Source organism: Bos mutus, chromosome 11 (genome assembly GCF_027580195.1).
Source record: "Bos mutus isolate GX-2022 chromosome 11, NWIPB_WYAK_1.1, whole genome shotgun sequence".
In the NCBI taxonomy this organism is placed as follows: Eukaryota; Metazoa; Chordata; class Mammalia; order Artiodactyla; family Bovidae; genus Bos; species Bos mutus.
In genome coordinates this window covers 102,343,923-102,360,441 of record NC_091627.1, presented here as the reverse complement: position 1 = coordinate 102,360,441, position 16,519 = coordinate 102,343,923, and the positions used below count along the sequence as shown (strand labels likewise).

The 16,519-nt window shown below is 43.4% G+C and overlaps 1 protein-coding gene across 8 annotated transcripts in view; it reads right to left on the bottom strand.

Annotated features, from left to right (window-relative positions):
* Positions 1 to 16,519, bottom strand: part of CRACDL (CRACD like) — a 129,755-nt gene that overhangs the window by 50,080 nt on the left and 63,156 nt on the right. For all 8 annotated transcript variants that reach the window (XM_070379979.1, XM_070379982.1, XM_070379978.1 and 5 more), the window contains one exon: positions 614 to 693. In XM_070379979.1, coding sequence (XP_070236080.1) covers positions 614 to 683 — 70 coding nt within the window. In that variant the 5' untranslated portion in view covers positions 684 to 693. The remainder of the gene's footprint in view (positions 1 to 613; positions 694 to 16,519) is intronic.

The window sequence follows — 16,519 nt, the reverse complement described above, 5'->3', positions numbered from 1 at the left end:
TCTACAGATAACAGTAAACCAATCACATAACTGGGTAACTTGTGCAGTGTGTTTTGAAATGATGATTCATGGACTTGGAATTCAGCTCCATAGAAAAGCACAATAAAGGTCTCTGGAAGGAGAATAAAAGCCATAAAAGAGGCACCAAAGGCTCTCTCTTGATATTGTTATTTCTTCTGGATGTTTAGACCATCCAAGACTTTGCCTAATGTCTCACTGAAACCTCTGGATGTTCCTGGATGAGGAATGTTCCATAGCTTCTCTCTTCCCCTGCTTCTGTCAACTAAACCTGGGGATATGTTCACCTTCAGGAACGAGGAAAAGGACTTAATCTCTCTCTTGGTCTCTCTCTCACACACACACACCCACACACATACACACGTTGTCCCTGGTGTGTCTGATGGAGAAGCAAAGGAGCACGGCCCTCAGTTGGCCGTCCACAGTCTTGGATGTGCTCTCCAGCCCCTGGGAGGGATCTGGGGGTGTCTGAACACACTGAACTGAACCCACTCTCCATGCGGAGAACCCGAAGCCCTTCTTCGGAAGCCCCTCTCCCAGCCCCACAACCCAACAAGGGTCCTCCCAGGGCAGGGAGAGTGAAGGAAGGCCTTACCTGTGCTGTCCTCCCCAAGGCCTTCTGCAGCCTCCCGAAGCTTAATGTCCATCACCCTCGTGGAAATCATGTCCAGCTCACTAAAAATCAGGGAGAAAGCCATGTGAGAGGAACAAGTCTAACTGAAGTTAATGACCGAGATGGTGGTGACTGAATTTTGCCCATGACCCTGGCAAAGACAGAGGCCAAAAAATAGGTCCAGGGCTCAAGATTAGTAACCACATCAGTGTTTATCTAACCACTGACCAGACCCATTTAATGGAAAACAGAAAACTGGGAAAGCTTCACCAATTTATACAATGCAGATGCGGTTTCTTTCTTTGAAAGAAAAATTTTCAGAAATTATGTATTGCTCAAATGCCGGGTATTAACATATATATATGGAATCCAGAAAATGATACTGAAGAACCTATGTTCAGGGCAGGAATAGAGACGCAGACAGAGAAGACAGACTTGTGGACACAGTGGGGGAAGGAGAGGGCGGGAGGAACTGAGAGGGGCGCACTGGCATATCTACACTACCACGCGTGAAACAGCCAGCCAGTGGGACACTGCTGGGTAGCACACGGAGCTCAGCTCGGTGCTCTGTGAGGACCGAGAGGGCTGGGATGCAGGGGTGGGAGGGAGGCTCAGGAGTGAGGGGATACATGTATGCACATAGCCGACTCATGCTGCTGTACAGCAGCAACCAACACAACATTGTAAAGCAACTGTAATCCAATCTAAAAAATCTTAAAAAGCAATTACGTTTTTCTCTCGTTCACCGTAGAAAGTTTGGAAGACACAGAGAAAGAAAATCACTCACTATCCCACCAATCAAGGAAGACTAACCACAGACAATGTTTTAATATTTTTCCTTCCAATATTTTTCTATGCAAATATTTATGTGCACAAGCACACATGCACTACATTGGTAAGACTGACTTCCAATTTTCTTATCCCACATCAGTAAAATCCTCGACGTGTTATTGTAATGGCTACATAATATTTTGATTGGATGCTGCACCATCATTTATTTACCTTATTTCTTTTTAGAACTTTTTATGAAAAATTTCAAACAAAAGTACACAGAATGTATAATGAACTTAATACATATGACTCTTGCTCATCTTAACCCCTTATCCCCTCCCACTTCCGCCAGGTCATTGCAAAGTAAATCATCCCAAATACTATCATCATTTAATCCATAAGGACTTGGCTTCTTCCTAAATTAAAAACCTCTGACTTTTCATCGAACTCAAATAAATGATTACTGGCCAATGTTCCTGCTAGAGAGTACTGAGCTGTGCCCCTGCCTTCCACAGCCGACTTTTTAAAAAATTAATATATTTATCTTTGGCTGTGCTGGGTCTTCACTGCTGTGCATGGGCTTTCTCTGCTTGCAGGGGGCAGGGGCTGCCCTTCGTTGCAGTCTGCAGGCTTCTCCTTGCGGTGGCTTCTCTTGTTGAGGAGCACAGGCTCTGGAGCAAGAGGGCTTCAGTGGTTGCAGCATGTGGGCTCCAGAGTGAAGGCTCGGTAGTTGTGGCACAGGGGCTCAGCTGCCCGGCAAGCATGTGGGATCTTGCCAGACCAGGAATTGAACCTGTGTCCCCTGAATTGGCAGGAGGATTCTTAACCACTGGACCACCAGGGAAGTCCCCATAGCTGACTTTTAAAACAGCACATTCTATCCTACGCAGACTAATTCATCATTTACTTGGAAAGCTATTTCTTATTGGCAGTCATTATGAATTTTCCCACTTTAAAAGGGAGCTAAAATATTTAACTAATGAATTAACATTTATCACTTACACACAGTACACAATGGGCAATGATGGGAGAAATTAAAAAAAAATATTTAACAGAGGAAAGAAGTTGCAGGTCTTTGCTAGAGTTAAGTCTAATATTTAGGTCTCCTTTAATATTAATGTCAGACAGTCCATCCCTGATCAGCCAACTCCTCAAAAAGTGAACAAGCAATCATAAGCCTTGCTTCCTGATTTTGATATAATTTGACTTTACAAAAATGTTGGAGCAACAGGATGTAGAAAAAAAAAATGATCATCTCAACTGATGCAAAAAAGCCATTTGACAAAAGTCAACACCTTTTATGACAAAAAATTTAAAAAACTAGAAATAAAGGAAAACTACCTTGATGTAATAAGGCCATATAAGAAAAGGCCACAGCTAACATTATACAACAGTGAAAAACTGAATTTTTCCTCTAAGATCAGGAACAAGACACTCTCACCATATCTCCTCAACACAGTACTGAAGTTCTAGCTGGAGCACACAGACAAGAAAAATAAATAAGAGGCATACAAGTTGAAAAGGAAAAAGTAAAATTATATCTGTTCACAGATGAAATGATCTTATATCCTAAAGATCCACACCCTACAAACAAAAAACTATTAGAACAAATAAATGAATTCAGCAAAGCTGCAGAACACAAAATGAACACACAAAAAATCAGTTGTTTCTATAAAATAACAATGAACAATCCAAAAAGGAAATTCAAAAAGTAATTCCATTTACAACAGTATCAAAAAGAATAAAGTACTTAGGAATAAATTTAACCAAAGAGACAAAAGACTTATACCCTGAAAACTAAAAAATGTTGCCAAAAGACTGAAAATAATGTCAATAATTGCAAAGACATCCCATGTTCATAGAATGAAAGACTTATTATTGTTATGATGTCCATACTATCCAAAGCAATTTACAGATCGAATGCAAACTCCTTCAAAATCTTTGATCCCATGGACTCCTGCTGCTTAAAGTTACTACAGGGGAAGGGGCAGCTACCAGAGTATTTGAAGGAAGGTGCAGTAGAGGAGGAAAAGCAGGAAAATGCAAGGAACAAGGAGAATAAAAATGGTGAGGACTGGTTAAGTACCAACTGCTACCTTGGGTACCATCTTCCATGGTTGCCAGTGAGCTAGAAGTACCAGTGCTCGAGCTTTCTATTGTCTGAATTTGGAGTTAACAACTGCAACGACTTATCAACTGAATTATCTCATTTAATCCCCAAGAACTCTAAGTATTCTCATTTTGAAATTGAGATCATGTATTAGGTATCAGGTAGGTTTATTAACAGCAGAGACATCACTTTGCCGACAAGGTCCATATAGTCAAAGCTATGGTTTTACCAGTAGTCATGTTTGGATGTGAGAGATGGTTCATAAAGAAGGCTAGGCACCAAGCCTTGCCCAGAAAGGAGCGTTTTATAAAATGTGCAGATTTTGTGGCAGTTTTCCATTTGAATTCTCAAAGTTTATAAATTTATAGCAGTAAAACTATTGGGTAGGGAACAAGGAATTGATGCCTTTGAACTGTGGTGTTGGAGGAGACTCTTGTGAATCCCTTGGACAGCAAGGAGATCACACCAGTCAATCCTAAAGGAAATCAGTTCCGAATATTCATTGGAAGGACTGACGTTGAAGCTCCAATACTTTTGCCACCTGATGCGAGGAACTGACTCATTGGGAAAGACCCTGATGCTCGGAAAGGTTGAAGGCAGGAGGAGAAGAGGGTGGCAGAGGACAAAATGGTTGGATGGCATCACTGACTCAATGGACATGAATTTGAGCAAACTCTGTGGACACAGTGGAGGACAGAGGAGCCTGGCGTGCTGCAGTCCCTGGGGTCACAAAGAGTCAGACACGACTTAGGGACTGAACAACAACAACAAAAATGTGTTAACTGGTCCAAAATAGTGAAGCAGAGACGTTAGACCAACATTAGCATGTTGCCTGCATCCCCAGCATGGGAAGGCACTTCTGAAGCCTGGGGCTGCAGGGCTGTGTGAGACCGATGTTGACCCAGTGGAGTGGAGCATCCTCAGCTGTCCCCAGAGAAGCTTAAGGGGAGCTGGGAAATCCAAAAGACACCGGTCTCCCATGGAGATGGCTCCGCCTGCCGAGTAGCCTCTGTATAGGATCAGGCCAGAGTCCAGAGGCTGAAAGGGTCCCATGAGACCATCTACTGGGTCAGACGGGGCACCTTAGTCCAGAGAACAGGGGTTGAGGCTGCCATAATTTATCAACTAACGCCTTTGAGAAACCATGAGATTACCGTCAAAATGTCCACCTTGGCACACTGTTTGTTGTTGTTGCACAATATTTTTTTCAAGTCTTTATTGAATTTGTTAGAGTACTGCTTGTGTTTTGTGTTTTGGTTCTCTGGCCAGGGGGCACGTGGGATCTTAGCTTCCCAACCAGGGATCGAATCTTACCCCCTGCATTGGCTACCCAACAGTTTTACTGCTATAAATTTATAAACTTTGAAAATTCAAATGGAAAACTTGCCACAAAATCCGCACATTTTATAAAAGGCTCCTTTCTGGGAAGGGCTGAGAATGTGAAGGCATACGTGAGTGTGTGCACAAGCCTCTGAGGTGGGTGTGAGGGGGGCGTCCACCCCACTGAGTGTGGAACAGACCCAGGAGCTCTGACGTGCTGCTCCCTGGGTTGAACGGCGTGGCTGTGATAAAGCCTTGTGCCAGGGCAGGGGGCTCAGGAGCAGGTTGGAAGGAGGGCGGGGGACCCTAGAGGACAGCCTGGGGCTCTTCTTACTGGAGGTACATCTGTTGGACCCGGATGCAGAGAGCAGCGCCAGATGCAAGGCTGCTAACAGACTCACGCTCGGAGGCAAAATTCACCCCACAGACAAAGGGACGACCAGCCAGGCTCACCACACATGGGAGGTCTGAAAACCTGCTTTTTATGTCCCAAACGCCTTCTTATGAATAAGAATGCAATATGGTGTGCTTGTTGGTGTTCAGTCACTGAGCCGTGTCCGGCCCCATGGACTGCAGTACGCCGGGCCTCCCTGTCCCTCACCATTCCCCAGTGTTTGCCCAAGTTCATGTCCATTGCATTGGTGATGCTGTCCAGCCATCTCATCCTCTGTCACCCCCTTCTCCTCCTGCCCTCAATCTTTCTCAGCATCAGGGACTTGTTTAATGAGTCGGCTGTTTGCATCAAGTGGCCAAAGGATTGGAGCTTCAGCATCAGTCCTTCCAATGAATATTCAGGGTTGACTTCCTTCAAGAATGACTGAGCCAGTCAATATGGTGCAGAAGAAAAGGGAAAGACTTGAAAGTGAGGCAGGCCTGGAGCTGAAGCTGCACCCTAGCACTGATGAGGGCTGAGCCTCAGTTTCCTCATCTACAAAACACAGGCAGTAACACTTTAACTGAATGGGACTGAGAATGCAGCACACACAAGCACCCGCTGAGAAGAGCTGTTGGTTTCTCCACCTCGTTTCTCACCAGGGGCTCACACCTCTGCACAACTGCAGACAAGCACACACACAACAGGTATACTCTAGGGATGGTCCATTCTGTCCCATGAAGGCACAGTCTCCTTGCGCAAACAGGTCACTTCAGAGCCACCAGTATCAGCGATCAAAACACCTGGGCTCCTAAATGAGCCCTGATCTTCCCAGTGCCCCCACAGCTCGATGGACCGTGAATAAAACTGCTGCCAAGTAACAGATAAAACTATGTTCCAGGCCACGGAGGCATGTCCGCCCCCTGAGACTTAGGGGTGCAAGGATGGAGAACCGGCCCCTCCACTTGGATGCTTCAGGCGCAAACACTCTGCAGCTGTTAGAAAGGGAATGTCTTCTCTGTTGAGCCTAGTAACCAGTACTGCTGAATACACGTTCCCCCACCTGAGTAAAGTTCAAGAAAAAGCCAGAAGGAGAAACTTAATTAGAAAGTGTTAGTCACTCAGTCGTGTTTGACTCTTTGGGACCTCATGGACTGTAGCCCACCAGGCTCCTCTGTCCATGGGGATTCTCCAGGCAAGAATACTGGAATGGGTTGCCATACCCTCTTCCAGGGGATCTTCCCAACCCAGGGATTGAACCCAGATCGCCTGCATTGCAGACTGATTCTTTACCATCTGAGCCACCAGGGAAGCCCTTTTATTTAGAAAAGCAATGTGTTAAATACCCAGTATCTCCCAGGATCCCTCCTGCTTCTTGCTGGAACTCAAGGTTCAGATCAAGTGGTCCCAACACTCTCTCAACCAACTTCTGCCCTCCCCCCTCCCACTCTGTTGCTCTGACAGCTCAAGTCCAAGAACAGAAAAACTTGTTCTTCAAATCTGGGCCTGAGGGGGCCTCTTCAGGGGTTCTCATTAACTCAAGAGGGTGCTTAGCCTCCAGCCCCCTCCACACAGTGTGCATCTGGGCGCCTACAGAATCCAAGGGAGTCCTGGATCCAAAGAAAGATCCCTGTGGGGGCTACTCCCACTCCCGCTCTCTGAACCCTAACTCACCACAGGCTTCTCCCCAGTTTTTGGCAGAATTCTATCATTAGCTGCAGCTCATACTAAAAAATTCTACAGAAGTTTACGCACATGAAGAATGAGAACAGGTTTAAACTATGATATTTTAAAGATACCCATGCGTTATACTTATTTACACAATGCAAAGAAAAATATCTGTATCCTGAGTACATGACCCTGAGCCCATAATTAAGTACAAAAAAGCCTTCGTGTTCACCCTTACAGACCTGCTCATTCCATACCACCCTCCAGGCTATGCTTACCTCTGTTTGATATTCTTTCTCTGGCCCTGTGCCTGTCTTTATAATGCTCACCACAGCCGTCAACAGCAACTTGTTTGTAAGGTATCTGCCTACCCCTGCCCTTACTTTCAAGGCTGTGAGCTTCGATGCCTGTCACATCCATTGCTCTCTCACCAGGAGTAAACAACCCAAAAATGAAGTTAAAAAAAAAAAATTCCATTGACAACAGCATACAAAAGAATAAACTACTCAGGAACAAATTTAACCAAGAGGCAGAATATCTGTACTCTGGGAACTACAAAACATTGCTAAAATAAATTAAAGAAGACACAGATAAACAGAACGTTATCCAGTGTTCACAGATGAAAAAAACACGTTTAAGATGGCAATACTTTCCAAATTGATAACACAGATTCAATGCAATCCTTATCAAAATCCCACCTGGATTGTTTTTCCCTGGAAATTTTTGTTTTGTTTTGTTTTTCTTTTTGCAGAAATTGGCAAGTTGATCTGAAAATTCATATGGAAATACAAAGGACCCAAAACAATCTTGAAAGTGAAAAACAAAGATGGAGGATTCATACTTCTCAGTTTCAAAACTGACACAAATCTTCAGCAGCCAGGAATGCATGGTACTGTCATACGCAAAATAGCTAGGGAGAAGCTGCTGTGTAACAGAGGCAGCTCAACCCAGTGCCCTGTGCCAACCGACAGGGGAGGGACCGGGGGGCAGGCGGGACGGGGCTTCAAGAGGGAGGGGACATATGTATGATGTCCTTATGGCTGATCCACACTGTTGTATGGCAGAAACCAACACAACACTGGAAAGCAATTATCCTCCGATTAAAAATAAGTGAAAGTGGGAAGCTGCTATATAGCACAGGGAGCCCAGCCCGGCGCTCTGTGACAACTAGGGGCGGAGGTGGGAGGGAGGCTCAAGAAGGAGGGGATATATATGTATATACTCATGACCGATTCCCATTATGGCACAGCAGAAATCAACACATTCTAACATTGTAAAGAAATTATCCTCCAACTAAAAAATTAAAAAAAGAATGCATGGTACTGGCATACAGATAGACATATAGGTAAACTGAATTCAGGGTCCAAAAATAAAATATATTTATGGCCAATTGATTTCAACCATGGGTTCCAAGACAATTCAATGTGGGAAGAATCAGTCTTTTCAACAAATGCTGGAACAACTGGACATTCACATCCAAAGCATAATTTATATTCCTACCTCACACTACACATAAAAATTGCCTCACAGTGGATCACAGACTTAAATGTAAGTGTTAAACCTATAAAAACTCCTAGAAGAAAACATTGGAATAAATTTATGATCTTGGGCTAGGCAATGATTACTGAGATGCAACACTAAAAGGGAAGATAACATAAGTTGGACTTCACCAAATTTCTAAACTTTTTGTTTCAAACCTATCTATCAAGAATGTGTGAAGGGAGCCCACACACTGTGAGCAATTTTTGCAAATCGTGTATCTGGTAAGTGATTTGTATCCAGAATCCATAAATAATTCTTATAACAATAATAAAAGGCATCTATTTTAAAGTAGATGAAAGATTTAAACAGATACTTGTACAAGAAAGTAAACAAACAGCCAATAAGCGTATGAAAAGATGTTTGACCATTTTTGTTGTTTAGTCACTAAGTCATGTCCAACTCTTTGCAATCTCATGGACTATAATCCGCCAGGCTCCTCCGTCCATGGGATTTCCCAAATAAGAATACTGGAAAGGGTTGTCACTTCCTTATCCAGGGGATCTTCCCTGTCTCCTGCATTCCAGGTGGATTCTTTACCACTGAGCCACCAAGGAAGCCCATCACTAGGGAACTGCAAGCTGAAACCAAAGTGAGACGCTACTTGACACCCACTAGACGGGCTACACAGAAAGACAGACAATAACAAGTGGCTGCAAGCACCCTCATTCATTGTCGACAGAGATGCAAAACATTACAGACACTTTGGAAAACAGCTCCTTGGGGAAGAAACCTCATAAAACATAAAGATACCATACAGTCTGGCAATTCCATTCCTAGGTATTTACCTTAGAGAAATAAACACATATGTCTATGGAAGATTCTAGGAATACCATGGAGTAGGAGGCACCAGGAATCTCTCTCCCACCTAGACAACAACTACACTGGCAGAATCTGTTTGGTGTAGCTATTTCAGAGTCCATTTAAGGCTTGCAACTCCCAGAGGAAGACTGGTATGTAAACTGCAGGTAATTTCAGTCAATTTCAGCTCATAGTTCAATAGCATCTACTCACTCCCATTCCCAACTCTCTTGCCAGGCAGCCCTGCATCTGAGAGCAGCTTGCACACAGCTTGAAGGAACCATGGTGGGCGAAAAGGAGCAGCTCTCCAGATACTAGAGGTCTGCGCTGTGGTTAGTGCTTTGGGTGACACAGCTGTGAGGCTGCCACTGTTGTTGCGCCTGCCCTACTGTCGCAAGCCCCGCCCCTTCTAGCTGCACGAACTTCTGGGAGATTTAAAGGGCGGGGCTGGGTGCCCCATGTCCCCTTTCCCCACTTCAGTTTTCTGATTTCCCCTTTTGGAGCCAGGCATTGACTACTAGGACATTCCAAAGCTACTGTATATATGGGGGAGATGAGAAAGTTACTGCATATGCCCAGGGAAACTCACAGGCTTATAAAAGATCTTAGAAGACCTTAAGATTACACTTCAGGCCAATCCTTGGCACAAAAAATAAAGCCTGGCAAACCCAGATGAAGGGGGAGAACTGATTTCCAGAGTCACCATATTATTAGATTCAAATGTCCAGTTTTGAATCTGTCCCTGAAAAAGATCTGGTGGCTAATCTACTAGACAAAGACTTAAAAACAATGATCTTAAAGATACTCAGGGAACTAAAGAAGTAGAGAAACTCAAGGAAATAATGTATGAACAAAATGGAAGTATTAATAAAAGGAGAGAAAGCCTAAAAAGGAAGAAAAAATCTGAGGCTAAAAAAAAAGACAACTGAAATAGTAACTGGAATGAAAGATTCAGTAGAGGGTTTCAAAGACAGATTTCAGCATGTAGAAGAATCAAAAAAACTTGAAGACAGGTCATGATAATTAAGTCTGAGGAATAGAAAGAAAAACATTGAAGTAAACTGAACAGAGCCTAAGGGACCTATGACAATGAAGGTGTTAGTCACTCAGTAGAGCCTGATTCTTTGCAACCCGACGGACTGTAGCCCACCAGGCTCCTCTGTCCGTGGAATTCTCCAGGAAAGAATACTGGAGCGTGTGTCCATTCCCTTCTCCAGGGGATCTTCCCAACCCAGGGATCAAACCCAGGTCTCCTGCATAGAAGGCAGATTCTTTACTGTCTGAGATACAAGGGAAGTACAAGGGCCCTATGGGACACCATCAAATGGATCAAAATGCACATTGTAGGAGTCCCAGAAGGAGGTGGGGGAGAGAAAAAGGGGTAAAGAGACTATCTGAAAAAATAATGGCCCCAAACCTCCCACATTTGATGAAAGACACAAATAACAACATCCAAGGAGCTCAATGAATTGAGATACATTATAATCAAACAGTTGAAAGCCAAAGATAAAGAATCTTGAAAGCAGCAAGAGATAAGCAAATCATCACATACAAGGAATCCCCAGTAAGATTATCAGCAAATTTCTCATCAGAAATTCTGGACAGTAGAAGGCAGGAGGGAGATATAGTCAAAGTGCTAAAAGGAAAAAAATGTCAACCAATAACCCTAAATGTGGCAAAGCTGTCCTTGAAAAGTATGGTAAGAAATTAAGACATTTCCAGATAAATAAAAGATGAAGGAGTCCATTCCCACTACACATGCCCTGCAGGAAATGTTCAAGGGAGTCCTGCAGGCTGGAATAAAAGGGAACTAGACAGTAACTTGAAACTGTATTTTAAAAATGGATAAAGAAGATGATAAAGAAGATAAACACAATAGAATACTTCTCAGCCAAAGAAGAATGAAACTTTGTCATCTGCAACAACACGGATGGACTTGGAGGAATAAATCAAAGACAAATACTGCATGACATCACTTATACGTGGGGTCTAAAACATACACGATTTAGTGAATAGAACAAAAAAGAAGCAGACTCACAGATATAGCGAACAAACAAGTGGCTACCAGTGGAGAAGGGGGAAGGGGTACTATGGAGGGAGGTAGGAGGTGCAAACTATTAGGTACAAAATAAGGTACAAAGATACATTGTATAACACAGGGACTATCACTGATATTTTATAATCAATGGAGTATAAACTTTAAAATCTGTGATTCTCTATATTATGCACCTGCAACATAATACTGTAAATCAATTATAGTTCAATTTAAAAAAACTAACTTAAAATCTTAGTAGAGGGAAATACTTGGGCAATTATAAAAGCCCTTTAACAGATGACCCTTTAACAAGATGGGTTTGAACTGCCCAGGTCCACTTATATGTGGATTTTTTTCAGCAAATATGTATTGTAGTACTACATGATCCATGTCTGGTGGAATCCCTGGATAGGCCACAGATACGAAGGGCCAGTTGTAAAGCTAGACTCAGATTTTGGACTGTGTGGAGGGTTGCTGTTCCTAACAACCCTCAATGTTCAAGGGTCAACACTGGTTTATGGTTGATTTATGACTCCACTTTGTTTTCCACATAATTTAAGAGACTTACACATTTTTAAAGAGCAATTAGTAGTCTAACAGCTAGTATTATTGTAACTTTTGTTTGTAACTCCATATTTTGTTTTCTAGCTAATTTAAGAGGTTACTGTATTTTTTCAAATTATTAATTTATGTTTTTAGACACACAATGCTTAAAGATCTTATTCTGTGGCATCAACAACAGAAAGGAAGAGGAACAGAAGTGATAAGGGGCAGAGGTTCTGTGTGTCATGGAAGTTAAGCTGGAACAAATCCAAATTAGAGTATTATAACTTTAGGATGTTCAATGTAATCCCTGCTGCTGCTGCTGCTAAGTCGCTTCAGTCATGTCCGACTCGTAGCCACCCCATGGACTGCAGCCCACCAGGCTCCTCCATCCATGGGATTTTCCAGGCAAGAGTACTGGAGTGGGGTGCCATTGCCTTCTCCGATGTAATCCCTGTGGCAACCACAAAACAGCTGTAGAACACACACAGGAGGAAATAAGAAAGGAACTTAAAAGCTTCACAACAACAACAACAAAAAACCCAACTCAGGACTTCCCCGGTGGTCCAGTGGCTAAGATTCCATGTTCTCATTGCAGCGGGCCCAGGTCTGATCCCTGGTCAGGGATCCCACACGCCGCAACTAAGACCTGATGCAGGAAAATAAATAAATCAAAATAAATACTAAAAAATCAACTGAAAGGGGACAGTAATACAGGAAATGAAGGATAAAAACCTATAAGCATAGAGAAAACAAAGAGCAAAATGACAGAAGCTAGTATCTTCTTATCAACTGCAAAAAGGAAAGAAATTCTAAAATAGGCTGCCACGTGGATGAACCTTGAGGATGTTATGCTAAGTGAAACAGACCAGTCACCGAAAGACAAATGCTGAATGACTCCACTACTTATGTTGTGGAATCAAAATCACAGATTCAGAAAGCAGAATGGTGGCTACCAGGGGCTGGGGAAGGAGGGAATTGTGCCCGGGGCGGGGGGAGGGGGGTGGTGCACGGTTGGTTTAATGAGTACAGAGTTTGTGTTTTGCAAGATGAAAAGAGTTTTGAGGATGGGTGGTGGTGCTGGTTGCACAACAAGATGGATGTACTTAAACCACTGACCTGTATGTTTAAAAATGCTCAAGATGGCAACATTTTATGTGTATTCTACAACAATAAAAATGGGGGAAATGCACACACACAAAATGTATTCACCAATATTCAGCATTATTTATAATCAGAAGGTGGAAATAGCTCAACAACTGATGAATACATTTAAAATATGATACATAACATACAACAGAATATTATCCAGCCATAAAAAGGAATGAAGCATTAACACATGCTACAGTATGGGTCACTTTTGAACACATTATGCTACATCAAAGGAAACCAGACACAAAAGTGTGCATACTGAATGATTTCACTTATATAAAATACCCAGAACAAGGCTTCCCTGGTGGTTCAGTGGTTAAGAACCTGCCTTGCCCTGCAGGGGATGCCGGTTCAGATTTCTGTCTGGGAAGATCCCACATGCTGCCAGACAGCTAAGCTGGTGTGACAGAAACTACTGAAGCCCTCACGCCCTAGAGCCCACAGTCCACAATAAGAGAATCCACCACAGAAGGAGTCCACGCACCACAGCAAGCAAGTAGCCCCTGCTCTCTGCAACTAGAGAAAGCCCACGCGCAGCAATGAAGACCCAGCACAGCCAAAAAATAAATAAATATTGTTTAAAAATACCCATAATTGGCAAATCCATTGAGACAGACAGTAAGTTAGTGTCTGCCAAGGTCGGGAGTGGGGTGCTCTGGAGAGGGAGGTAGAATGGGAAGAGATGCTAATGAGCAGAAGGGGAGATGAGTATTTCTTTGGGGGAGATGAATACATTCTCAAATCACATTCTGTTCATAGTAGCACAACTCTGGAAATAGACTGGTGACTGCACACTCCTAACAGGTGAACTCTATGGTTATACAAATTATACGGCAATAAAGCTGCTGGAAAAAAAGAATGACCAGATAAAAAGGTGAAGTACTCCAGTACTTTGGCCACCTCATGCAAAGAGCTGACTCATTGGAAAAGACTCTGATTCTGGGAGGGATTGGGGGCAGGAGGAGAAGGGGACGACAGAGGATGAGATGGCTGGATGGCATCACTGACTCGATGAACGTGAGTCTCAGTGAACTCTGGGAGTTGGTGATGGACAGGGAGGCCTGGTGTGCTGCGATTCATGGGGTCGCAAAGAGTCGGACACGACTGAGTGACTGAACTGATTGACTGAACTGAAAGACATTTTTGGAAAAGAAGACATGATACAATGTGTCTCTAGCAATCCCACTGTAAAGCTGATATGAAAGGAGCAAGGATCAGATCTTGGATACGATCTTACCCAGTATTTATCTGGGTAAATCTAAGCATGGACAGACGAGCAGGTCATCTGGATTTCAGCCATACTCACAATCGGCACCAGTGTGCCCACCCTGCTCTCCCTGCCCTGCAGGCTTCATCTCCCTCCAGCCCAGGGCCTTTGCAGATGCTGTTCCCTCTGCCTGAATGCTCTTCCCTGCTCTCATGCTCCCCTTTCTTCTCATTAACTTGTGCTCAGCCCTCACTCCCACTGGCAGGTCTGATCAGAGAAGCCAGTACCTTCCACAATGCATAGTTAGAAGCCCTGACCTTTTGTTCACCGCATTCGCCAGTTTTCATCACATCTCTGTTTGCACAATTCTGTGATCCGGTTCCCCTTTATGGATTTAAACCTGCTCACCTTCCCTAAACATTTAATCAATTTTTCCTTTTTTGGGGGAAAAAGACAAAAATAAACTGTGACTTGACTATTGTTCTCTAGTGACTCACACCAAGATCTGCCTGTACCTTTTTTTAGAAAAAGAAGTTTCACATTACTGAGGCAACGGAATGTGTAAGGCTTGTAAAGTTCCTGTGAGAAATCTCTGCTCGAAAATCGTGCTGGCTTTACTGCCTCATGATAGACACTTTTATGCCCAAAACCAGAGGATTTGACCTTTCAGAGTACACCTCGAGGTGTGTGCATAAAACCTGCTTCATTCACTTGTTGGGAACAACAGGGAGGAGAAAAGGTAGATCCAGTCTGACATATGGAGAAAAGAAAGCAAAGAAATTGCCCGGAAATAAACCCACACACCTACGGTCAGTTAACCTTTGACAGAGGAGGCAATAATATACAGTGAGGGACAGTTACTTCGGCAAGTGGTGCTGCGAAAGCTGGACTGCTGCATGCAAATCACTGAAATTAGAACTCACCCACACACCATACCCAAAGACAAGCAGAATGGCCAAAAGACTAAACATACGACCCGACACCATAATACTCCTAGAACAGAACACACGCAAAACTTTCTCCGACATAAATTGTAGCGATGCTCCCTTAGGTCAGTCTCCCAGGGCAATAGAAACAAAAGTGAAGATAAACAAACGAGACCTAATGAATTCATAAAGGGAATCATAAAGGGAATCATAAAGAAAAGGGAAAAACAATCTTACAGGCTGAGACTCATAACAAAATGGAAAAACAATCTTACAGGCTGAGAGAAAATATTTGCAAATGATGCAACTGACAAGGGCTTGATTTCCAAAACATACAAATAGCTCATGCTGCTAAGTCACTTCAGTCGTGTCCGACTCTGTCCGACCCCAGAGACGGCAGCCCACCAGGCTCCCCTGTCCCTGGGATTCTCAAGGCAAGAACACTGGAGTGGGTTGCCATTTCCTTCTCCAATGCTTAAGAGTGAAAAGTGAAAGTGAAGTCGCTCAGTCGTGTCCGACTCTCAGCGACCCCATGGACTATAGCCCACCAGGCTCCTCCGTCCATGGGATTTTCCAGGCAAGAGTACTGGAGTGGGGTGCCATTGCCTTCTCCACAAATAGCTCATACACCTCAACAAAAACAAAACAACCCAATCAAAACACAAGCAGAAGACCTAAATAGACATTTCTCCAAAGAAGACACAAAGATGGCCAACAGGCACAGGAAAAGATGATCAACATCGATAATTATTAGAGAAATAATCAAAACTACAAGGAGTTATCACCTTATATCAATCAGAATGACCATCATTAAAAACGCTCGAAATAGGCAGAGGGCATAGCAAATAGGGAACCCTCTCTTACACTGTGGATGAGAATGTAAATTGGTACAGCCACTATGGAGAAGAGTATGGGGGTTCCTTAAAAAGCTAAAAATAGAGCTTCCATATGATCCAGCAACCCCACTCCTGGGCATATATCTAGAGAAAACTATAATTCAAAAAGATATGCACCCCAATGTTCATGACAGCACTATTTACAATAGCCAAGATATGGAAACAACCTACCATCAACAGATGAATGGATAAGGATGTGGTGTATATATACACACAATGGAATACTACCAGTCAATCCTAAAGGAAATCAACCCTGAATATTCACTGAAAGGGCTGATGCTGAAGCTGAAGCTCCAATACGTTGGCCACCTAAGGTGAAGAGCTGACTCACTGGAAAAGACCCTGATGCTAGGAAAGACTGAGGGCAGAAGGAGAAGGGGTCAAGAGAGGATGAGATGGTTGGATGGCAACACCGACTCAATGGACATGAGTTTGAGCAACCTCCGGGAGATAGTGAAAGACAGGGAAGCCTGGTGTGCTGCAGTTCATGAGGCTGCAAAGAGTTGGACACGACTTAATGACTGAACAACAACTCAGTGTGTAGGTA